Below are 25,678 nucleotides of genomic sequence, written 5' to 3' on the forward strand. Positions count from 1 at the left end.
AAATTGGCAAAGGAAGAGATGTCTCAAGCGAGCTGGTTTCAGCTGGATTGTGTACAACTAAAGAATAATAGGGCAAGTTCAGTTCAAACTGAAGAAAGGCTGTTATGGTCTAATGTGAAAGAAATACTATAGCCTTTTAACTCAAATAAAAACAGTTAGACTTTCCACTGGTAGTAACCCTATACAAACCATTGTTCAAAACCATATTCAAACAACATTCTTTTCTTTGTAATGCACATATAAAAAGTAGTGATTCAAGGTAGCAAGGATCTTGTGAACTCTGCTTCACAAAACTTTTAAGATGAAGGAGGGGTCAGAAATGAGTAGATGAGATCATGGGCCAGTGTTTTGAACAGGTGTTATACCTTTAATTTGTTGGCATATAACTCCAATTAAGTCTGAAGAGTTAGCCAGATTTTTTAGAGATTACTATTTGCCAAAAAGATAATAGCTGTCTACATAGATTGATGATTGGATTTAATAGGGGTTTCTCATTGCTTTCAATGGGGCAAAAATCCTATAAAAACCCATGGCAGATCCTAGTAAGACCACCATTACCACTTCTCAGCCTGGCAAGGTGACGTGGTCCTTCCTCTGCAGACTTCCGTATAGAGCTAATTGCTGGTTGATCAGAACTTAGAATTATCTGCCTTTTGAAGACAGTTCTTTTCTTTTTGTTCAAACCACACTTCCTTGTTACTGGAAGGTAAGGGAATATGTGATCATTATATCTCACATGTATTGAATGCATTGCTATAAGGTATGGAAACTTATGTTTTAGTATTAAGAGGGTGATGTATTGAATGTGCTAAAATATAGCAGTGGGTGCTGTCAGCTTTTCGCTCAGCCAGCCTGAGGGCTGCAAATAATACATATAACTGTATTATTGTTTTGAAGTATTAATGCTAAGCTTGTAATACCTCTAGACTAGTTGTTATTACCTGATGGGATTCTGGTGATATGCGCAATCTACCAATCCAATATTAAAAGCATTTTAATAAACTGAAGGAGCACTGAAATCGCTCTGATTCGTAAAAACTTCAAAATAAAGTCTTGTGTGATTCTCTTGATTAAACGAAGGTTGTATGGACACACAGCTCATCCAGTGCTTGAACATAAACCACTAGGAGTTTTTAAACATCTCTGTCCTCCTAAACGTCTCCCGAGTTTAAAAGTGTGTGCAGAGCAAATATATGGATAAAGAGTACGTGAAAAGTGAAAACGTGATATAATACAGACCTTCATTTTTTATTTGTATTGTTTTTTCAGGAATTGTACTGCTTGCATTTGAAATAAAGTAATTTGTATTTGCAAAAAAACAAGTCCATGCCTAGATTAAGCAAACCAGACAGTGGTTTCCAAGATAGTCCACACAACTATAGTTCAATTAACCAGGTGTCAATATTGTATTACCAAAGGGAGGGACCATGGCCAGCATTCACAGTATGGGGACTAACTGGACTATGCAAAAACCCAAATTCTCATACATTTCCCTCTGAACCTGTGTTCCAGACTTATGCCCATTAGCAAAATAGCAAACTCTTTCTCAGGTTGCACTTACCCTCACCCTTGTCTCAGAGACATACCTCTTTCCATGCAGCGTTTCTGTATTTTTTTTAAATATGCAGTAATTCATCAGCCACATATTTACATAGCTAGACAGATAGATAGATAGATATTTCCATCTAAATATGTGGATGGTATAAAGCCAGTGCACACACACAAATAAAAAGGTGGTGGACAATTGAATAAATCGTTGGTACTAAGAAGTCAATGCACTTTGACAACATGTAAATTTCATTTGAACAATTAGCTATATTTTATTGTATGTTTTTTGCATAATATAATACAAAAAAATGCTTTCTGTATGGAAACGAAATTTCAAAAACGGTAAAAAAAATATATAACCTAATTAAATGAAATATTTATATTGAATTGTATAATATAAAATATGTTAGAAATGCCACCGTCTTCGCAAAGTTATAAAACACGTTTTAAAAATAAATAAATAAATAAATAAATACACTTAATCATTGCAACAAGGTTAAAAAAAATACTAAGTTATTAAAACCTAATTCAAAATTATTTAAATATAGTAAATTTACCAATTCCAATGCCTGGAAACAGCTCCCTCTGCTGCTGCTGTGGATGTTTACACACGGCTCCCATTATATTATTTCTTAGCAGACGCCCTAATCCAGAGCGACTTACAATTGATACAAGATATCACATTATTTTTACATACAATTACCAATTTATACAGGTGGGTTTTAACTGGAGCAATCTAGGTAAAGTACCTTGCTCAAGGGTACAGCAGAAGTGTCCACCACTGGGGATTGAACCGACGACCCTCCAGTCAAGAGTCCAGAGCCCTAACCACTACTCCACACTGCTGCCCATGGCAGATCACGTTGGGAAATACGACCATAGAGAAAGCTTGGAGTTGGGACCCCGAATCAAAGCAAGACTCACGAAATGGATGGACTTATTGTGTACTTTAATTGATGTAACGATTACAAATACATCTTTAAACTTAAATTCAATATTTTAAATAATTAACAATAATTAGCAAGTTGCATTTTAGGTTTCATATGGTGTTTCCTACTTACTTACCCTACAATTACATTTGAATTATGCACGTGCTCAATAGTTCTGACCACTGTCAGTATATGGTCATTGATGCCCTCAGTGGAAAGGTAATTTAATGCATAGAAATGACACTTAAGATGTGAATTTTAAAATAATAATAATATTTGTAATTTAAAAAATAAATAAATAAATCAGGCACTGCAATTGAAAAACACGACATTTGTAGTAAATCATTTTAGACTGACGCATATTGTACATATATAAATAAATAATATATGTAAAACATATTTAGTCTCAGTGCAATTTAAATTATTTCTTGAACACATGAAACCCTATTAGCTCACAAACCCTTTACCGACTGGTCAGAAACCCAAGAAGTAATACTGGTGCTGTCTGATTTTCTTCCAAGGTCACACAGTGAACCAATTGCTCAGTTTGAATTGTCTGTCTGATTCTCTTATCATGCTTGCTAATTCCAACAAGTTAATATTTGCTAAGGTTGGTTTACAAATGAGTACAAATAGTCTGTTAGAATCAATAGGTCATGAAAACAGTGGTTAGGTTCTCATTGGTCTACATGGAATAGTGTGTTGTGATGTTGGATTTTAGAGTTATAGTAATATCTGTATTAAATTGTATAATTTCTTGTATATAGGTTTAATTAGTGCTGTTGAGGGTGTTGTTATTTGGAGACATTAAAGCTGAGGTACGCTTCCCACTTTGCAGACATTAAAGATCCCATAATACTATTTAAAACAACTCAGTAAATTATAAGAATAAACTCAGAATGACTGGGAGTGGAATATTTGGTTGTGATTCAGTAATAGTGACTGCAAAGACAAGTGAGGCATTCAGTGTGATACCAGTCTTGACAGGTGTCTCTGCACAAAACCTTACAAATATCCCATCCGGTCGTACTGCATTGAAAGTAAATTGATAATATTTGGGGTAGCACTGCACTTGTGGAACAGATTTCTCATTTCAAATCTTGTGTAAATGCAACTCTTCATCATCCTGCATTTATTAACTTGCATCTGCACTTGTCTGAGAGCAGTGTATATCATCAAGCAGTTATTTATAGATCAATGCAAAGTAGGACTTCAACCAGAAACCCCAGCTTTGTGTGTTGTTCTCTGGGAGGGTGGGGGCTCTGGAAGAATGAGGGTGTTTGCTGTGAAGACTTTGACCTCATATAAGTGAGCTGTTAGCTCTTCACTCCACATTGACAGAGAGCCATTACGATGACAGGCCACTGCCCTACGCTGGCCCTGCTGCTCCTCTTCCTCCAGCCTTCCTCGCAGTTCTGGCTTTTCAATGTCCTCTTCCCTCCCAGCCCCGAGCCTGTGGGCCCCAAGAGGAATGACACAGCCCCCCTCATTCTCGGTGAGTCTCCCCACAGGGGCTGATGGACTGGGGCTTTTTCCGGTAGTAGGGTTGGGGGATGCTATCATGGCATAGGCACGCTAAGGGCCACTTTCCAGTTTGACAAGAACAGTGAATGAAATTTCATAATGAATGCTGTTTGTTTTGTGCAGGGTCAAAAATGCTAATTTATTAAGCAATTGCAAAATGTTCTGTCTTTCACATGGCTCATTAAATTGTCTTGCAATGGCATCCTTGACATTCTGTTATATAGAGAAGCTGCTGTTGAAAGTCAGTTTCATTCACAAAAGCAGATCTGTCAGACTTGGATAAAGCTGAATGTAGCCACTCCTTCAGCACATACTTCCATAACCAAGACAAAAATGAACCAAGTTTGAACTTTTCTAATTGAATTAGAGGCAGAAATCTTACTCAGATACAGACACTTTTACTTTGTATTAGATAGGGGCACTCCAGATGAGGTAGGTAGTCATGTTTTCAGTTTTATGTGCAATGAACTGGTCTTCAGTATTCTAAAAGAGATCATATGAGTTTCATCTGCAATGCTTGCATTACCTACTTTGATGTTTTATTTTTCCATATCCTAATTACCCTTTATATAGTTTACAGCCTAGTATAGCTCTACAATATCGGATCAGCTGGGTAAAGCAAGCTGTATGATAATATGATAATATTGATAATAATATGATCAACAATAATTATGTTCTTGGCAGAAGCATCCTCTGAAACCTGTTGTTAACACTGCGGTCATGTGTTTCCATTTGGGCAGGATCACACTGAAAGTTGCTCCAGCACAGCATCTCAATTAATTCAAATGACAGGGTACATTTTAAAGGAAGATTCCTGAATTAACCAGGAAGCAACTTGATGCCTTTACAGAAACATGGAAATACCTTGTAAAGCTGCCTTGTAAGAATCTGAATGAATGGGTACACATTCATAGAAATTCACACTGCTATATCTGAAAATACACTAACCTCCAATAAACAGTGGGACAGGTAAACAACAGGGGTGGGGTTGTCTGTTTTACCCCTTGCTCATTAAATATCTTGGTAGCCCTAAACAGATTGTCCCAGTTTAACAAGTAGTTCATCCCAAGTGCAGTGGTACCCCCAAATATGATATATTTAAGAAATGCAGAGAGGGATGTTTGTACTTCATTTTACTGTCAAAATTAGTGCAATGGTGCAAAAACTGGTACCACTCATGTTGGTGCATATATTGAACCTGAGTGTACTGTAGGAACTATCTGGAAACATTGCATTGCTTTGTTGTATTCTAGTTGTAACTCCTGACCTGAACAAATAGCTATCTCTGATGGATGTATTTGGTATGATTGCACAAGGAGATGAGAATGCTCTCTCTCTCTCTCTCTCTCTCTCTCTCTCTCTCTCTCTCTCTCTCTCTCTCTCTCTCTCTCTCTCTCTCCTGTGATATACTGGTTCCAACACCACAGGAAGAATGAACTTTTCTTTTGAGGCAGATTAAAGATCAGATGAATTTTGGTTTTTCCTTTTAGAAAATGAGTGGACATTTTCATGCCTTTCACCTCTGGAGACCTGTGTTTGAATCCAGCTCTTTGCAATTAATTTGGCAGTCTCAAATCGGCTCTGCTACTGGGTTATTCCATACATAGCCCCAGTTTTTAACTGCATAACAATGAAATGTAACACTGCCAGTGTTGGCAGTCGCTGAAGGGTATATAATGTGAATAACAGAAGGCAGAAAGCATGTAAAAGCCTACCAGGTAAAGTAGATCTAGCACATTAGAAATGTTCAAAAACTAATTACAGTCTTAAATTAGATACCCCTTGCAGGGGCAAATGGTGTGTTAAGACTTTACTTATATTCTTGTGTTCTAACGTATACCTTAGAACTTTTCAAAGAGCACTGTAATTGTGGCCCTCAGCAGGGCGTGAAGCAGATTCCACAGATCTGTGCAGAGAAGCTGAAGTCAGGTAGCTGGGAATGGCATCTACTGATGTGTATAGAATACAATGTGATCACGCTGGATTAGACACAATTAAAAGATGGTTCATATGATGTCATAAACTTGCACCCCCCCCCCCCCCTTCCCGTTCGGTCAGTGCCTGGCAATCTGGGGAACCAGTTGGAGGCAAGGATTGACAAGATCGATCTGGTGCACTGGCTCTGCTACAGCAAGACGGAGGATTTCTTCACCATCTGGATCGACCTCAACATGTTTATGCCTATAGGGATTGACTGCTGGATCGATAACATCAGGTATGCTCTTTCACACAGATAACGGAAGGAGCTTAATTACTTTTGAGGTGGGGTTCAAGTAAACTATATGCGTCTTGAGTTCATTTTATCATGAACTAATAAGTAAAACCTTTAAGAGAAGGTACAGATGATGGCACAAGCTAAAACATGTTTGAAGTTAAGGATGAACAAATGACCGCAAAACAATCTCATCTATACGAGTGCTCATCATATGCAGGAATGAAAAAGAGGCTGGTCCTGTTCTAAGGGGGTATTGGTAACACAGTGATAATCTTTTCATGTTTTCATATACAAAATGGTAAACAACACGCACTAGTAATTCATTGTAGTGCCACTATACTTGACCAGTACCGGTGTGCGGCCTACTTTATCAGGGCCACTGTGCAATATTTGTTCCAAATCATTTGTGTTGTCGTTGCTGTAAATACAAAGGTTGTATTTATTTAAAAGGGTTACTTCAGGATGAATTATTACATTTTGTGTGATATTTTATCCCTCAGCGAATTTATTTCAATCTTTTTATGAGAATATTTGAAAAACTATTGTTTATTGTTGTGCATTCTTCAATGTCAGACAGCAGGTTTATAGTTTATTGACATACTTTAGATACAGAATGATAATCAAATTGTTAAACTCTGAAGCTCACAATGAATACTACTACTACGACGACTACTACCACGACTACTACTACTACTACTACTACTACGACTACTACTACTACTACTACTACTACTACTACTAATAATAATAATAATAATAATAATAATAATAATAATAATAATAATAATAATACTGTTTCAGAATAGCATACAACAGAACAACTCGCAAAACATCCAATGCACCAGGGGTGGAAATCCGAGTTCCAGGATTTGGGAAAACATACACTGTGGAATTTCTGGACACCAATACATTAACAGGTTTGTGTCCTTCTATTGGGTTTAGTGCTGAGTTCTGTTTTACAGGTGCCAGTGATCACACTGAAGTTCACTCCTGTAATAAAAGCTGAACCGTGTCTGACCATGTTTAATGATTGAAAAGATCTTTATTTAACCAGGTAGGACAAACGGATTTTTGTGAATTAGTCAGGATCCACCATCAAAAACTCTAAAATGTTTATTACCTCTTCTTACATGCCGACGAAAGCAGGGCATGTTGTCAAGCTACTTAACCCTGGAGACGAGAGCTCTGTTTGATGCCTGCCAAGCTTTGTATGTCTGTCTGTCTAGTCGTGTCGCTGTGGTGCATTGAGGGAATCAGCCCCAGCTAGTTTTCCTCCCTTGGCCACGGAAGCCCAAAGCTCAGTTCTGCACTTCTTATGGGTTCCCACCATTTATAAAAAGAGGTTTCATAGACTCTCAGCTGATCCAAAAAACATGCATAACCTCCCCAGCCAAGACCGAGTTGGACTCTGCATGCTCTTGATCACATCTCCCCCTACACCACACAGTGAGCCACTGGGGATCCTAATGATAGGAAGAAATAAGATGGTGGTTGGTTTTGATCTGGTATATCACTTCTCTATGCATTTCTCTTGCAGGGTATCTCCACACAATGGTGGAGCACTTGGTAAACGCAGGCTACGTCCGTAATGAAACGATTCGAGCAGCTCCCTATGACTGGAGAATTGCTCCCAGTGAGTATGAACAGAACACAGCAACCTGGAGTATGACACGTGGGCACTGCTTTGCACTTTATTGAATAAGGGCATTTTTAGTACATTTACTCCATTTTCTTTTCAAAGCAAATCTAATTTTAAATGTAAAAGGTTCTGTTTTGATATATTTAGGGTTACCAAGATAATTAGGAAGTAAGGAGTTTCAGAGGGGTAATATTGGCAAAGAATCCACACCACTTGTTTTTAGTACTTTTTAAATGCTTTTTCCTTGGGGTTTGTATTGTAAGGTGCAATGCCCTATGCAGTTCATAGTGCAGTAGAATATATTTAGTGGCCACTCTGATCTTGAGTGGGTGAAACTCAGCACCCTGTAATTATATTTTTTATAATATATAATTAGTTAAGAATAATTAACTGTAAAGCTAATTTCATTGTGACATCACTTCCATCTGATATTGAGACATTTAAGTTGCATCACATCAATATCAGGGTCTACTAAATATTAAGGACAGCAGTGTAGAGTAGTGGTTAGGGATCTGGACTCTTGACCGGAGGGTCATGGGTTCAATCCCAGGTGGGGGACACTGCTGCTGTACCCTTGACCCCTTTACCTAGATTGCTCCAGTAAAAACCCAACTGTATAAATGGGTAATTGTATGTAAAAAATAATGTGATATCTATATAATGTGAAATAATGTATAATGTGATATATTGTAACAATTGTAAGTCACCCTGGATAAGGGTGTCTGCTAAGAAATAAATAATAATAATAATAATAATAATAATAATAATAATAATAATAATAATAAAATAATCATATATGGGGGCTGACAAGCTCTGTGTAACTGGCTTGTGCTCCTAGATGAGCAGGAGGAGTACTTTGGGAAGCTGAAAGCCCTGGTGGAGGAGATGTACAAGGAGTATGAGAGACCTGTCTACCTGCTTGGACACAGCATGGGCAGCAATTACATCCTGTACTTCCTGAACCAGCAGTCTCAGGACTGGAAGGATCTCTACATCAAGGGCTTCATCTCACTGGGGGCTCCCTGGGGTGGGGTCGTCAAACCGCTCAGGGTCCTCGCTTCCGGTGAGTAATAAACAGCCAGGACGGTTTGTTATAACTTCACTGAAGCACTGGGAAGCTGTCTTTTTAAAGTCCCTGGTTAAGCTCAGTCCATAACTGTCTACTTCTCCTTTTAAGACATAACTTGTAACCCTGAGGTGAATTGAGTCAGTCTCAAAGGTTTTTACTTCACATCCAGCTTCTGTATACTGGAGTCGTGTAACCCACTGTGTTGGGATTAAATAGAAGTGTTTACATTTTACTAATTGGCTGTAATATTGTATTCCCAGGAATTAAATTAATTATAAATGGAGATAATTTAATTAACAGAACCCCCCCCCCCCCCCCCCCCCCCAAAATAAATTATCTGCTTTGGGTCGAGTTGAGAATCATGATTCCTCATAGTTTCTGTGTTGCACAGTTGTGGGGCTGACGCCTGTGACTACCTACAGCTGAGAACTAAATTCCCCAACAGACTTAGCATGCTCTTCTCCTTCAGGCATACCCATGGGTAATAGTCTCAGTATGTTGTGAGGATGCAATGGTAAAAGTGCCCAGCAGAGGGCTCAGTTTTCACACACTTAATAAAAAACCAAGACATTAAAACCAGGCTAATCCCAGAGTTTAAAGGACTGAGCTACTAAAATAGGCTGAAAGAACTTAATCTATTTATCTTAGAAGCCAAATTAGGGTTGGGCATGATTAAAGTCATTAAAAGGAGTTGACCTAGTTATCCCTAACCAATACTTTAAGTGCAGCACAGAAACCAGGACAGAGGAATTAAATTTTCTTGAATGTCTGCATTGTGCAATGTCCAATGTACTGCCAGAAGAGTAATAGCTGTCACGTGCCCTCACTTTGCAGGTGAAAACGACGGCATCCCGCTTGTATCCAACATCAAAATCCGAGAGGAGCAGCGAATGACCACCACCAACCCCTGGATGATCCCCAGTGACCTGGCCTGGCCGACTGACCACGTCTACATCTCCACACCCACCTACAACTACACCTACCAGGACTACCAGCGCTTCTTCAACGACATCCACTTCGAGGACGGCTGGTACATGTGGAATGATACCAAGGACCTCCTCGCAGGGCTGCCCCCTCCCGGTGTGGCAGTGTACTGCATGTACGGCACGGGGTTGCCTACCCCCGTCACCTACATCTATGATGATAACTTCCCGAACGCGGACCCCGTGGACATCCTGTACGATGACGGGGATGACACTGTCGGCTCCCGCAGCATGGAGCTGTGCAAGCTCTGGGTAGGAAAGCAGAAGGAGCCGGTCCACGTCATTGAGCTGAACGGCACGGCTCACCTGGACATCGTCTTTTCCAACATTAGCCTTACGTACATCCAGGAGATACTGCAAGGGAACTATGAAGGTCCTTAATAAGCAAACAACCCTGCCCCAGAACTAACTACCCCCACTGTTTAAATAATTAGTATTGGGGCTAGTAACATATAACAGGGTCCTATTTGAATGATTTAAAAAACAATAACAATAAAATCACTTGTCAAAGCATTTGTCGAAATATAAGTTTTACTGTGTTTTTGAAGTTATTGGCATGGCAAGATCTGTTCAACACGGTGTAATTGGTGTAATTTAATTATTTGCAGTATTTTTTAATATAGTACTGTTGAGTGTTTAATAGGTAATAATCTAAATAAAAGGTACACATCATAATCTGTACTTCTTCTGTAAGGGTTTGACTGGATTGTTGACAAAATGTGAGTGGGTTCCTTTATTCAGGAAAGCACATGTGTGAACTTCATTTTAGGATGTTCGTAATCATTCTCAATGGTTCTTTTTCCTGTTGACCAATATTGAGTTATTAACATTTTTCTTTTCAAGCACAAAACCAGGTATCGACAGATTTAGATTAAAATGACAATATCTTAATATTGGAACAACAGAAGCCAGAACCACTTCTAATGATTGCAAACACCATACAATAGTTAGGGACTGTAAGAAAGCAATTCAACTGACATTTAAAATTGCCATAATTCACACGTAATCCTGGGGATAGCGACTGTGCTGTGATTGTGGCGTGAGTGATAATCAATAAAGAAGCTTTAGTAAAAATGCACACTGCCGCCTTGTACCTTTTGAGAATCAGGTTTATTTTACTTTGAAACACATCTGTATATAGGAACAACACTAAAAAGCATTTTTTTAAAGTGATAAGGCATGCATGTGTAAACTAGAGTTCTACAAAGGGAGGGTCTCTCTGTACAGTGCAGAAAGCATGGTAGACTTCCAGTAGTTGTAGACAAACACGGACGTGAGGCCTGCGCCGTAATGTTGAACCTTCAGAGATAAGGAAAAGTAAAACCGGTACTGGCAGAATTAAACATTTTAAAACCCCAGTTCCCTTATAAAAGTTCCCATAGTAAAAGCAAAGAGTAATAAAACACAGGGAAAACATGGGTAAGCATGTATGACAAAGCATACTAAACAATATGGCAACCTATTGTAAACTCTTGTAAATGTTGGGAAAAGAATGGGAAAACTGAACAATTACTGTGCACATTTACTGTGGTAAACTTTTACAATGGATACTTGAATGCAAGCCTCACAAGTGTAGTACATGGCAATTGTTCTTGTATATCAGAGCAGCTCTGTACTCTAATTGGAAGATGCAGCGTGGGCTTCTGGGGGTGTTGCGCCACATCAGGCTTCCCAGAAGCACACATGACAGGTTGTGGTTGTTTCTATGATGACAGATAAAGAAACCACAGCACACATCTAACTGAAATGAAGAAGTAACTGTTAATGCCCAGAGCTGACTAAAACTGAGAACTACTGCATATTCAGTAGACAAATCATTGATACAGCTCATAGTCACCATAGTCCACTTGTTTGTGTTTTCATATTAACAATTCACAGTTTGGCTTGAAAAGCCTGAACTGTCCTATGTGGACATGGAGTCAAATAACAACCCTGCATTTCTGATTCATCACTGATCACAAATATTTAAAAACATACACATTCTAAATCTCAATCTGAAGAACAGTGAGTTCAGGTAAAGTTGTCTGGTAATTTTTCAAGCAAATTGCTGTATGGGACCTTTTCCAGCAATTTTCCCCACATTAAACCAAATAGTGTCCAAATAGTTTTGAATTGAGCAACTTGGTGAAAAAAAATAAATAAATGATTTGCACAAACATGGATAACCCAGCACAAGCAGCTCCAACTAGCTAGCTTAGTTCTTCGTGAAATTTGGCCACCATTATGTTTCCTTCACTTTGTTTACTACATCAGCTGTCTGTTCGGTGTGTCTGTGTTGATTGCGCAACCTTTTCCCTCCCACTCGATGATATCTGCGCTTGCCCAATCGAGCCTGGCTGTCATGAATGTCAATTTCGGGTTTGTGTTGGTTGGTTACATTACAAATTTAACTGTGGTTCTTACAGTTTGGTTTCTTGTAGCGCTAGAGAGCAACAGCATTTAAATATACGACGGGGCTCTTCATTTCACCCTGAGCCAATTGTGAAATTACTATCACGTTATGCGCTTAAGAAATGGTTTCCATCTGTGGATTGGTACTGCTTTCTGTCTACCCCCTTCTCTTCTGTTCTGGGAGTCCTGTTAAAGAAAAATGCACTGGCAAGATCTGTCAGAAGCGGCCGCCAGTCGTATTGAGTAAGTCTTCATTTTAAATATTACTTTCAGTTGTTATAGTGCAGGATCATCGACATATAAATGCATTATATATATTATGCTTTATATAATGTTATTATCTGCAATGTGTAGTCTGTACCGCACACAACAGAAGTTACCCCTTGAATACTTTTACTTTATAATGTGGTTTTGTTTACTGTGATTATTTTCTATTTCCTTTGTAATAATAATAATAATAATAATAATAATAATAATAATAATAATAATATACGCCAACGGTACAGAAATATTGTATACGTGTATTGTATAATTGGCATGCTGTTTGTTATTATTATTATTATTATTATTGTTGTGTTGTAATTAAAATGTTTTGGTCGTTGTTACAGTAGTACTATCCATAGCGTAATGTAATTAAATATGAGCCTAATATATAACAATTGCATATAACAATATAATATTATTATGTAACAAAAGAATAATTACGTAGACAGTCGTAAGAAGTCTAGAGTGCTTTGTTATCGTTAATGCATATATGAGTACAGGTCTAAGTTTAATAACGCAGGCAAAACAAACGCTTTTGTAATAAAAACAAACACTTGTTTGCAGATTAGTTTTCTAAAACAAACAAAATGTGCTCTTTAAATATACAATTCCCTTTGTACTCCAGGTATTCTCATATATATATATATATAATATATATATATATATAATCTCGCACATTTTTTAAAATACTTTTTAATGCACTTTTTTTCAAGTGCTTTACGTAGACTTTAAAAACTACAGAAAAGCAAACAATTATTTATCTCTACGAGAGTGAAATTGATTTGGCGTTAAATGACGGATGACGACAATAACAATATAAAAAGTATTTCGATTGGGTGGTGACTTGTGCGTCCAGCGCCGAGATAATGGTAGAGATGCAGCCGGTTAGTCATATGACTGCAGGTGGGAAATGCGGCTGTCACGTGAAAGCTGTTCTCAGGATGTTTGCAATTTGAAACAAAAAACGCCCAGCCATTTTAAGTGGCGATATCACAAAACACAAGCCAAGTTTCAAGAAACCAGTGGGGCAACCTTGCCCAGCACAATGCAAATAGGTACAACTGTAAAAGCGGTAGGGATCAAGGCTATATACACGTTAAAGTTATGTGTTCAAAAGTATGTATGTTCAAGGAAAGTGTCATTCATATCAACTACATTTTATTCACATTAAAAATGTGGTTGTTACACAAGTAAAATACATATATTTTTTTCTTAAGTTTGCAATATAACCGCTGTGTGGGAATCGAACCCAAGACATATATATATATATATATATATATATATATATATAATGTTAGCATGATTGTTGTACTCAAGTAACTTGTTCAATTGGAGGAGATTGCACCGAGATATTACTTGTAACAGGCAGTGTTGTGTGGTAACCACACTGACAGAAGTCTTTAGCACAGTGGTCAAGGCGCTTGCATACAGTGTGCACGGTGTAACATGTGCTCAATGCAACCGGAGAATGTCACTTGAATCTGCAGGCCCTCTTTCACACAAGCAGGCTGTCTCTGTCAAGAGTATGGCGGAGACTGGATGGTTTTATGAGTAAGTGTTTCAGCTCTGCAGTCCTCCTGTCAGCGTTTGACAGCCTTTCACCAAGCAACAATAAAATCAAGCCAGTCTCAATTTAGCTTCAAACTAGCCAAACACGAGGGAGATCACTTGTAGTCGTAGTAAGAACAGTTTGGTTTGGGTGTGTACATAGTTATAAAAGCTAAACTTACGGATACATGTTCATAACATTTGAAAAGAAGAAATCCATTAAGTAAGTTGTACAAAAAAATAAAAAATAACTCAATCCAGTTAAGTATATATTATCAAGGCCCCTTTTGAAGTCAGCATTTCGGTTGTCCTGAGTAAATGTAAAATATGAGTCATGCAATTTCATTGTCTCCATGGTAACAGAACAGCCCAATCCCAGACCCCATAGTCTGGCAGTGTGTTTTTTTTTTTATGTACTTACTCACTAGTTCCTTTATATAAAACCTGTTGGAAACAATGGCAAGGTAGAGTAAATGCCTTCATAATAAATACGGATACAATTAGCAGGTTTGTTTGATCCTGTCTGTGTTATGTCCCTGTTAACGTTCTTTACACTGGCATTTGGAAAAGATACAGCCCATGAGAAGCCAATAAACTCTTACTGGGCAAGGTCTGCCGCCTTTAAGTGGTTTGTTTTCTTATCAAAATTGGATATAGGTTTCACATATAGCAGTGGTTTTATAAGTAAAAATGGGCATCTTCTGTGGAGGTGCATAGTTCGTTTTTGGTGTTTGGTGTTTTTCACCAATTATTTTTCACACTGCTAGAATGATGCACGTTATTGTCTTTTTGTGCCACTGACCCTGTGTTGTATCTTATGGTTTATATTTGTATTTTATGTCCTTGACATGCACATTTGTGTTTTATTAAAATATCAAAAGTTAATAATTCATTTTATTTGAATGCTTTGCTACTAGCTGAGCTCATTTCAAATTATTGGTGGTTATGGATCGTAGCTCCTGGTGGTAATATTTAATAGGACATCATTTGAAAGAAATCAACTGCTTTGTATTCTAGCTGGTTGCTCAAATCCTGAGAGAATCTAAAAGGGAGTTTTCAAGATCATTGTACAAGCAAGAATAAACTGACTTGTTTATTGAAATAACAAGCTGAGCAATTGCTTATTGGCAATTGTTGATTTTTAAGGAATGGAAGTGACTGAACCTGTTCTGTGACCTGAATGCTCCATTTGGTGTTTCGTAACCATCCCAAAGCAGATGTGACTAATCCGGCTCATTATAAAACATGGAGAAGTCGGAAGAACTGGGCAACTAACAATGAACATCCCATAAAGGGAATGGCCGGCAATCCTTCTTGTGAGTCACTTCAGCAGAGAGGGAAGCACTGCACTACAGCCTTGAGGAAAGTGCACATTCCACAAAGTACATGCTAACTAAACTCAACTACCTCACAAGCATTTCACCCAAACATTCCCCAAACCCTTTAAGACTTGTTGCACTTCAGTTAGAATTGTCTGTTTTGGTCATCCCACCCTGCAGGGATGGAAATAAGACACCCATTGCATAGCAGTTTGATTCATTCCTGTTTACTAGAACTTTAATAAGACACACCTGTTTGTTACCTATACTACACTGTGGCTAAATCAAGCTTGCAGTAAAACCTGGAATGGGTGAAATCGCTATGCGTTAGGAGTCTTATTACCATCTCTGACCTGTTAACTTTTTGAGACTTTAATGTTTCTGAAGACTCTCAAACATGTCTTCTTTCCAAATACAGCTGGTACAGGAGAGAGTCCTCGTCTTGCCCTCCTGCAACACTACCCCTAGTAGTAGATGTAAAAAAAGACAACAGTAAGAAATAAAACAAGTGGTATTCCTTCATCCACTGGGGGCTGTGTTGTAAGGGGAAATCTCAGTGTGCCATACAGTATATAATTCATCCAACTGATGGGCAGACATTTTTTTGCATCTATGATGTCCATAGATGTCCTGTAATGGCATGTTCTGTGCACCTCATTCATTGACATTGCCAGTGCCAGGTTTGGAGGCCCTGACTTGTGTCTGCTCTGTCTCGCAGTCCCCGGTGACCTGGGTAACCAGCTGGAAGCCAAGTTGGACAAGCCCAGTGTGGTGCACTACATGTGCTCCAAGAAGACTGAGGACTACTTCACCCTCTGGCTGAATCTGGAGCTACTCCTCCCACTCATCATTGACTGCTGGATTGATAACATCCGGTAAGACAGAGACTTTATTAAAAGTATTGGATTTATTAATTTAACCCACTTCACTCCCAAGAAGATTTTCTTTGCGTGTGATATGCAGCATTGTAACACTTCCCCTTGCAACATGTTCAGTAACAGTTTTGCACATCTTAGCAGTTGCAGGTCCGATTACTCAAAACTCAAACTAGAGTCCTGCTTCAGGTCAGGTATCCGCGGGTCGGGTTGGGTTCAGGTCGGAATGTGAACTTTTTTGTGGTTTGCGGTTTGGGTATGGGTCAGAAAATGTCTGAATTTGAATCCCCAGAAACTTTATATGTCCTTTCAGCGTACTCATCTGTAACCCTTTCCCAAATAACATATTAGAAAGTAAATGTACCGGTATTTCCTGCATTAAAGCAGGAGTGGCGATTTGCGGAGGAGTGTTCTTGGTTTGTATGCCTCTTGTTTGATACGTCGCAAAATCCTTTTATCACGTCTGCTTGGTGATATTAAAAATGTCTGTGGACGAGGTGAAACAAAAGATAGCGCAGGGTTTATATCATGTAGTAGATAATAGTGCGAGAGGTAAATCAGAAGTGTGGAATTATTTTGGAATCATAGTGAATGAAAATAATGAACATTATGTTTTTGTGAACGACAGCCATTAAAAATGAGTACATCATCTGCGAAAGCACAGGTGTAGCTCCCTTTCAACTGGTGGCATGAAAGGAATAGACAGGTATTTTATAGTAAAGTAAGTAGAGATAGTTACTATGTTGAAATATATCCAGACCACTAGAGAAAGCTACCACGCTGTATAGCCTATTGAAGAGAATGGTAGAGATATCTGTAGGCAGCAGCTAAAGGACAAACACTTGCAAAAGTATATAGCTAATGTTTTAAATACTGTCATAGACAAGGCAGTTCATTAAAAAAACCATAGCTGAGATGATCTGCGATGTAAAATGCATAATATAAATGTAAATAATTTGAGTTGGTTTGTTCCATAGATGGAATACAGTATGCATATGTTTACTGAAGATCAAAGTACACACTGTATATGTTTTTCTACAACATCCGATAAGCTGTGCCGCAAAACATATTGTAACAACAATCCCTTTTTCATGTATGATTTACAACATCATGCAGTTGCTTTTGCATGGAAAGAATTATTTTCACACTTTGAACTTCAATTTCCTAACAGTAAAAATCATCTATTAACAAATATTTTCAAGGCCTTTACGTGTTAGCAGTTTTTGCAATGTTCTTTCACGAAAAAAAAATATGAAGTCCACTTTTGCAATAAGACTTTGAATTCTATGGGTCAATACCGACTAGCCAAAAAAATAATTTCACGTATTAGTGGGTAGAACCATGTAGCTCACTGTGCACAATCCGCTTGTCACCAGAGTTGTCCAGTGCTGTAGTTTGTGAGTTATTACATATGCTGTACATGTAATATTGGTTATGAAGATTTACTTTTTCATTATCCTAACGCGGGTCCTCATTCAAAATGTGCACTCTCTGTTTGTGTCACACAACAGTGTGCATGATGATCATGCTAAACTGCCTTATATTTTCAAAAATCTCCCCCCAAACCTAGCCCCTAATAGACCGATCAGAGTGCATTTTTCCATTATGTGGGCCCCCTGTATGTGTGTGCACTGGTTTTGTATTTGTACCCGTGGTGGGGGAATGTATGTCACTGACGAAACCAGGGATGACTAGCAGGATATGAGCAATATCACAACCAGTTCAAAAACTGGGTAACGCAGGAGTCCCCAAGCCTCATTTTATTAGAAATGGTCTGACTCTTATTAACATGTAATTTGTGTATTATTGTGAATGTATCTGCCTTGTCTCTTAGTCATGTTTGTAGCAGTGGGTTCATGTCATTGAATAGGATCATGCTGTGATAATCAACTAATGTAAAAAAAAACAAACAAAGACTGGTTTGGTAACCCACAGCAAGACTCCAAATAGATTGCTGTCTGTCACGGGGCTGTCATGCGTGCTTCTGTGTTTTATCAAAACCCCATGCGTCAGTAATGAAATTATTTACAGTCTGATCCAAAGAAGCATTTGTATAAACTTTTTCCTTAACATTTTTATTATATTGTCTGAATTCTCTATATACAATATAACCCTGATCTGATCCGTCTACCAGATTCCCAGGATGGCATATGGGGTGAAATGAGTTGTGATGGTGGGGTAAAAAATAAACTTAGAAGTAACTTCTGCAAACCCTATTCAGTTCCTCCCTGGTCAGTCAGTAGTAAACATAGGAGGCTGTGTGGTCCAGTGGTTAAAGAAAAGGGCTTGTAACCAGGAGGTCCCCGGTTCAAATCCCGGCTCAGCCACTGACTCATTGTGTGACCCTGAGCAAGTCACTTAACCTCCTTGTGCTCCGTCTTTCGGGTGAGACGTAATTGTAAGTGACTCTGCAGCTGATGCATAGTTCACACACCCTAGTCTCTGTAAGTTGCCTTTGATAAAGGCGTCTGCTAAATAAACAAATAATAATAATAATAAACAATGGAAACTTCACATTTAATGTTCAAACCATAGTCATGAAAGTAAAGGACATTGCGTGACTGTTAAAGGTTTGTTAAACGATGAAAGATAATGTGCTTTAAGACTGACTGACTGTTCAGGTTGCATGATTTCCCTTTGTTAGTATTGTAGGGAACTTGCAGACCTAAACCTGTACAGATAAAACATATTAAAGCCACCTAGGACCATATTTTAATGAACTCCTGTGTTTTAAGAGGTCAAACGTGTTGCTGGACAAAACAGTAAAACAAGCTCCCACTGTCATGTCCCTTTGAATTCAGAGATCCTACTGCCTTCCTATGGATATTGCTGAATCGGGGCCTAACAATTCATTGTGTAATGATTAATAATGATACCTTCTTTATATGAAGTATCGGCTGTCTTGTGATACAGAAACAAAAGCACAGCATAGCTCATTGAATGAAGAATAGGTGTGAATGAAGAATAGGTGTGTTTTATAGTTGAATCAATACATACTCTCTCTAACTCATTTCTTTTCTGTATTTTAACAAAATATTACTTCATTACATGATCATTTGATCTTATTATGCAGCATAAGGACCATCGCAGCCTGCATATCGCAATATGTACCGTGACAGTAGTGAATCGTTACATTAGTGTATCGTTACACATGTATTGCTGAATAGTTGCACACTACTGTCACTCAACTTTTATACAGGTCTAATAGTGAATCACATGACAACCTATGACCACATACATTTACAGACTAGGGGGTTTCCAGTTTGTTGGCCAGTGCATAATGGAACATAATCAGACACCAATTGAGTGTGGTGTGCTTTGTTGTCCCTTTCCCTATTCAGACTGGTGTATAACCACACCAGCAAGACGACAGAGTCCCCTCCAGGAGTGGATGTGAGGGTGCCGGGTTTCGGACAGACCTTCCCCCTCGAGTACCTTGACCCCAGCAAACGCAGCATGGGTAAGTAAGAGGCACTCTGGCCAGCTTCAAACTGCTGCTGTTTTTGTACGTTATGTAATTTTATCTTTGTTCCATTTTGTAAGCTTTGATCTGTGGTATTGATTATCTCAGCGTTCGTGTTACATAACCCTGCTGTGTTTACAAGAAACGCATTAATTTACCTTTGGTGTATGTTGTCAGTTTTGCAGTGTTACCTTGCAGACTCTTGACATTTTTTAACCAACCGGGGGAATACATTTCTCTCTCGTGATTTTCTCGGGAGTGTTAGTCAGGAGAAAAACAAACAATTTATCTTCAAAACATCACAGTCTATCTTCATGCTCCCTCCCTCCCTGCAGTGATGCTGGCTTTCTGTTCTCCAATACTCATTTTCAATCCAAGCACCAGCATTGTTGCAGGAGGGAGCATGAACTGGATACACGGCAAGGAATCTTTTCTCCTAGTTGATTTACCTATGATGCGTGACTAAAAATATCAACACAATCAGGATTATGTTTAAAAATATATTTCCGCGATACACGGCAAAGGTAACATAATGAGTTTCTTGTACACTTTGCAATGTGTTCTGTAACACTTTAGGAATGCTGGTCATCAGTGTGGTTTAGTAGTGCAGAGCCTGTCTGGTCTGTAGTTCGGAAGGTAGTGGGGTTGAGTGCTGACATCTAGTCCCATAGGCATGCCCTTTAAATCCCAGCTTTTCCCTTCTTTTAAAAGCAAATTATTTAATGTTTGTTTCACTAATTAAAATACTTGTATTATCTTCACAGAATTCCTTCTTTGTTGCCATACTGCTGTAAAGCCAATCAGATTAGTCAGTCTAGAAATACATCTTTAATTATTTTAATGAGCTTTAAATGATTTGCAGTTAAAAAAAAGGGGTGATGGCAATAAATGCCTAAATAAGTCGCTTTACGTCTGTTGTCTTTAATATATTGAACACTTCATTTAATATTTTATGGGGAAATTTATAACTTGAAATAATAATTTTACAAAGTAATACTGTATGTAAAAACAACTGTATGCACCGGTATTCAACAATGTGTGTGATGGTTTTAGCACAAGAGGGATAGTAATGTCATACATGTCATACACCATTACAGTAGATGTTCTGAAGGGATTTTTGCCCTTCGAAGCCCCAGGTTGAACGCCTAGCATCCGCCTGAGATTATATCAGAGTTCTTGTAAAGACATGAACTCGGGTTAATCTAGCCTTGTGACAATCGCATGATGGGGAAACGATTGGGACATGCCAGTGACAAACAGAAGAGATCAGCTGGATAGGTGTAGTAGTTTATCAGTAAGCCTTCTTGTTACCAGAGGCCAAAGGCTGAAATGGCTTTTATGGGACAGCTTATTTATACAGTTATGACCTCGTATAACCCTGTGCTGGGAGTGTTTCTGAGCCCTCCCATGAACTTACTCAAGTACACACTCACCCATACAAATTATTTAGCTGGCTTCACAGACCCTGATTTGGACTAATCATGGACTACCTAATGCTACTCAAATACACTACCACAGATCAAGGTCAGTGTTTTGCCTTTGAATTTTGATTGAACTTTTTGAAGTAATGGTTACAAAATAAACCCAAAAAACGGAATCACAAAATAAAACGGGGAAAAAAGGAACCTTTACCTAACCCTGTGAAACTAGACTAGCAAGTACCTTTAGCATATCTGATAAAGGTGAGCTCCCTTCTCTCTTGCAGGAATCTATTTCTACATGCTGGTGCAGGCGATGGTGGATTGGGGGTACACGCGGGACGATGACGTGCGGGGGGCTCCCTACGACTGGCGCAAAGCCCCGAGTGAGTGCAAACCCTAAAAACTCGCACAAACCCTTAGAGCGAGACAGTTTACTGGCCTCATCTCTGGAGCCCAGGGTTCAAATCTAGTTTGAGTCAAAAAATGAAATGAGTATAGTGTTCTCAGCTTAGACTACTGATTACTACATTGAGATGAAGGGCTTTGCTGTGGAATGTTACAAGGTAATTTATTTAAACCTGAGTCCATAAAGCCCTAAGCTGTTGGTTGAGGGGATTATTATTGGAACAAGGGAGTTTCATCATCAGTAGTAGTAATCATAGAACAGGAGTTGTTAATTAGTGTCATCTTTGGTCTTAAAGGACCCATGTATCTGCCTCAGTAACATGACTAGATAACCTATACCCTCAACACTCTTTGTATAAAGAAGTGTCTCATCCCTGTATCCACTTAATTTCCAACTGTGTCCTCTGGTCCTGGTTTGGGTTAACTGTGTAATGAACGGCTGACTTCCATAGAAAGCAATGGGAAAGCAGTGTCACGTTGTTGTATAGTTATTTACATTTGTGAGGATGAGGGAATAACACACAAGACTTTATTATTTATGACCATCTTCATGAGTGAAAATAACTGGTACTGATAAAGGGTTCAATATAACATAAATATATCACCGTTCATTATGAATACAAAACATATTATATATTTTCATTGATTATTTAACTGAAGTATACATTTCCACGCTTGGCAATGGGGACTTGTTTGCTGCTCAGAAGCAGCTGTGATGTCACAGTGAGGTTTCCCATATAGTGTTGGGGGCTGAACTGTCAAGTTTTCAGTGAATCCTCTTTTAACACTTGCTGTGTATCCACGGTTGAGTTTGGGTTTTATGCAGTAACGGTTTTAAATCTTTCTCTTCTGTTGGCAGATGAAAACCATGACTATTTTGTAGCGCTGAAGAAGATGATTGAGGTTATGGCAGAGAATTTTGGGGCTCCAGTGGTCCTGATCGCTCACAGCATGGGCAACATGTACACCCTCTACTTTCTCAACCAGCAGCCGCAGGAGTGGAAGGATAGCTACATCAAGGCCTATGTGGCCCTCGGACCACCGTGGGGGGGAGTGGCCAAAACCCTGCATGTGCTGGCCACGGGTACGACACTCCCAGGCACATCCTCTTAAGCACTTTCTTTTGAAGACTTAATAACAAAAACATCTTCTTACATTAGCTAACAATTTGAATAATCTGTCCCATATTGCTTTACTGTTTACCTTTTGGTATTCCAGACTAAAGATGGGCAGTCTGTTGCCTTGTGTGGGTAGTAACTGATAAACCTCCACAAAAGCATTGAGTTCATGATCTACCCTGGTCCTCTATTTGAAAAATAACAGCAGATTTATTTCCCTGTTGTCCACCTACAGGAGACAACAACCGGATCCCTGTGATCAGCAATTTAAAGATTCGTTACCAGCAGCGCACGGCCGTCTCTACCAACTGGCTGCTGCCCTACAACAACACCTGGCCTGCGGACCAGGTCTTTGTGACCACTCCCAAGGGCAACTACACCCTCCGTGACTACCAGCAATTCTACAACGACATCAACTTCCGGGATGGCTGGCTGATGCGCCAGAACACAGAGCCGCTGGTATACAGCCTCGAGGCCCCCAGGGTGGCCGTGCACTGCCTGTATGGGACTGGGGTTGACACTCCTGAATCATTCGTCTACTCTGAATTTCCTGACAAGGACCCGAAGGTCCAGTTTGGGGATGGAGACGGCACAGTAAACCTGGTGAGTGCCATGCAGTGCAGGCGCTGGATTCGGCAGCAGAAACAGCCAGTCCAGCTCAAGGAGCTGAGGGGCAACGAGCACATTGCAATGCTTTCTAACTTAACTACCATCAGCTATGTCAAACAGGTGCTGTTTACACCTTGAGAAATAAACTGAGAAGGTCCTCTTTGAACGCTAGTTGTTATCACCTACATCGGGCAGATTCCAAATAAATCCAATTGCTTGCATCAAGAAGGCCCTGTTGGCATTGAAATTGAAGTTGGTCCTGTTTGAATCCCAAGAACTATGGATTACATTCCACAGCTTTTGCTTTAACCCAGCCCACCATGGCTGGTCTTGGTCACACCACCCTGCCAAAACTTTACGCTACAAACAATGTGTGCCTCTCTATTTAAGTCAAACCTTTGCAGGCCTTTTGGAATTCCATTTGCATAATCCTTAGCAAGTGTCATAGCAATGTACTGAATTTTGTTAAATTTTCCAACTTGCAAAAAAATTTGGCAGCAACTGTCATATTTATTTAGTTTTTAATAATTTAGTGTGTTCAATTATTATATTTTCTCCCGATTTTATTTATTTATTTATTTATTTATTTTCTCCCAATTTGGAATGCCCAATCTCCATTGAGACCACCCCCCCCCCCCCCCCCCTTTAAGTAGGGGGAACACTTTATCTAAAAAATGATAAATACATCAAAAAAAAGTCCCTTCCTCTTATGGGAACTAGTTTAATAGCTACAGAACCTGAAGGATGCTGACCAGTGGTGACATCATTCTTACATGGCCGCATGACCCAATCCGATGGAGTGTGTTCAGAGACAGCAGTTTCAGTAAATGCATTCATCATTTCAACTGATTTAATGTGTTTAGTGAAAGTGCTAACTTTTTTTCTATTTAGTGAAATATCTTAAAAAAAAAAAATAATTATAAATAGTTGCTCCAATTTTAGCAGGTTGCTAAAGCACATGCTAATATCTATGAATTACAGCCACATGGAGTAGAGGGCTTCAATAGTAACTGTTTTCCTATATAAATTGCCTTTACAGTTTGTAAATAAGTATGTATACATAACACAGTACCAGAGGGTGAATGGTTTTGACAGGATGGAGTCAGGGAGTCCCACATGCTGAAATATTAATATACAGCTTTTACCAGAGACAAGAGCCTCCCCTGCAGCAGCCTAGTAGATATTTCTACAGTAACACAGCCAGACACTTGTTAGCAGAATAGAAGGACTTGATTGAACAGTTGTTAGAGACTCAGGTACATTATTTACTGACTGTGAAAAGGGAGGACCTTTGGGTTTTGGGTAGCTGCCTCACCATCCAAGATCAAACAAAACTAAGAGGGGCTAAACAAAAAAAGTTAAAATGATTTGGGATGTGTTCATGTGCTAACTTTTATTTTTTTTTAATATATGGTTATTTTTCAAAGATATCGCTATTATTTTTAGAATTGCAGTGGCTGATTCCTTAAGTCACACATTTAAACAAATTCAGTAAAATCATAATTTAAAATGTTATTAGGTTTTCCATAAACAATTGTTAGCAGAAAATACTGTATCTTGCTTCCAGTAATTGTAATGTATAGAGATTGTCACAATTGTATTATAATTTATTTAAGTGAAAATTGTTAGAACATTTTGAACTTTATTTTTTTTAAATCCATTTTAAATCAAAACATAACCTTTTAGGGTTATACTAAATGAAAGAGCCCAGATATATTAAGTGCTAAAATTATTTTGAAAATGATACTGTGGGTTGTACTAGCTGTCTGTGTATTGAAAGACCCTTGTATAAAGATGAATTGATCCGTAGCCTTTACAAATTCACAGGGGAACTGAAACGGTAAGCTAATTGTCTGCCAAAAGAGCTCTCACACTTTGACAATGTGTTCATTTTAATTGTATTGAATAGTGTGTATAGCTTACTGCAAATCCCACAGCAACATATGAATTCCTGCATGTAATTACTCACTCAGAACCTCAGCCTTATTTAAAAAAAAAAAGGAATGCAGTAATTCATCAGCAATGATCACTGTAATTTGCTGCTGTTGAATAATCTGACTTCTAGCGCTTTAAGAAAATTAAAGTGGCAGTCCTCCTTTTATTAGGCTGTTTTAACTTGCCTTGTAACAAAAGCAACTAAATTGTATATTTATCTTAAATGGTATTCTTTTTGATTAGAATCACTTTATAGATCATTTTCTGTTGCAGACATTACAACCTGGAGACTTCTGAAAACTCAAAAGTACTGTGGTCTCTCAGTACAACTCTCAAGCATGTCTTCTCTAAATTCAGTTGGCACACCAGTTTAACTTTTCCCCCCTGCAACACTCTGCCCCTAGTGGGTCTAAGAAATATCAC

The 25,678-nt window shown here is 38.7% G+C and overlaps 2 protein-coding genes across 2 annotated transcripts; both read left to right on the forward strand.

The window, feature by feature from the left end:
- Positions 1–568: 568 nt before the first annotated feature.
- Positions 569–10,582, forward strand: LOC117425440 (phosphatidylcholine-sterol acyltransferase-like). Its single transcript, XM_034042386.3, has 7 exons — positions 569–706; positions 3,819–3,972; positions 6,060–6,216; positions 7,018–7,133; positions 7,754–7,849; positions 8,694–8,918; positions 9,759–10,582. The coding sequence occupies exons 2-7, from the start codon at positions 3,831–3,833 to the stop codon at positions 10,286–10,288; spliced, it is 1,266 nt and encodes a 421-aa protein (XP_033898277.2). The 5' UTR covers positions 569–706; positions 3,819–3,830; the 3' UTR covers positions 10,289–10,582.
- Positions 10,583–12,186: 1,604 nt separating this feature from the next.
- On the forward strand, positions 12,187–24,274 carry LOC117425039 (phospholipase A2 group XV-like). The gene is made up of 6 exons (XM_034041685.3): positions 12,187–12,541; positions 16,148–16,304; positions 19,646–19,764; positions 21,473–21,571; positions 22,453–22,677; positions 22,947–24,274. Exons 1-6 carry the CDS (start codon positions 12,421–12,423, stop codon positions 23,456–23,458), a joined length of 1,233 nt encoding a protein of 410 aa, XP_033897576.3. The 5' UTR covers positions 12,187–12,420; the 3' UTR covers positions 23,459–24,274.
- The last annotated feature ends 1,404 nt before the right edge of the window (positions 24,275–25,678 follow it).

The sequence above is a fragment of the Acipenser ruthenus genome, chromosome 20 (genome assembly GCF_902713425.1).
Source record: "Acipenser ruthenus chromosome 20, fAciRut3.2 maternal haplotype, whole genome shotgun sequence".
Classification (NCBI taxonomy): Eukaryota; Metazoa; Chordata; class Actinopteri; order Acipenseriformes; family Acipenseridae; genus Acipenser; species Acipenser ruthenus.

Excerpts from the sequence above, each read along its gene's own strand:
- LOC117425440 (XM_034042386.3), top strand. The coding sequence starts at position 3,831 with ATGACAGGCCACTGCCCTACGCTGGCCCTGCTGCTCCTCTTCCTCCAG. Across the intron at positions 7,134-7,753 it reads GGACACCAATACATTAACAG|GGTATCTCCACACAATGGTG; the intron begins GTTTGTGTCCTT and ends TTTCTCTTGCAG. Across the intron at positions 8,919-9,758 it reads GCTCAGGGTCCTCGCTTCCG|GTGAAAACGACGGCATCCCG; the intron begins GTGAGTAATAAA and ends CTCACTTTGCAG.
- LOC117425039 (XM_034041685.3), top strand. The coding sequence starts at position 12,421 with ATGGTTTCCATCTGTGGATTGGTACTGCTTTCTGTCTACCCCCTTCTC. Across the intron at positions 12,542-16,147 it reads GCGGCCGCCAGTCGTATTGA|TCCCCGGTGACCTGGGTAAC; the intron begins GTAAGTCTTCAT and ends TCTGTCTCGCAG. Across the intron at positions 16,305-19,645 it reads TGCTGGATTGATAACATCCG|ACTGGTGTATAACCACACCA; the intron begins GTAAGACAGAGA and ends TTCCCTATTCAG.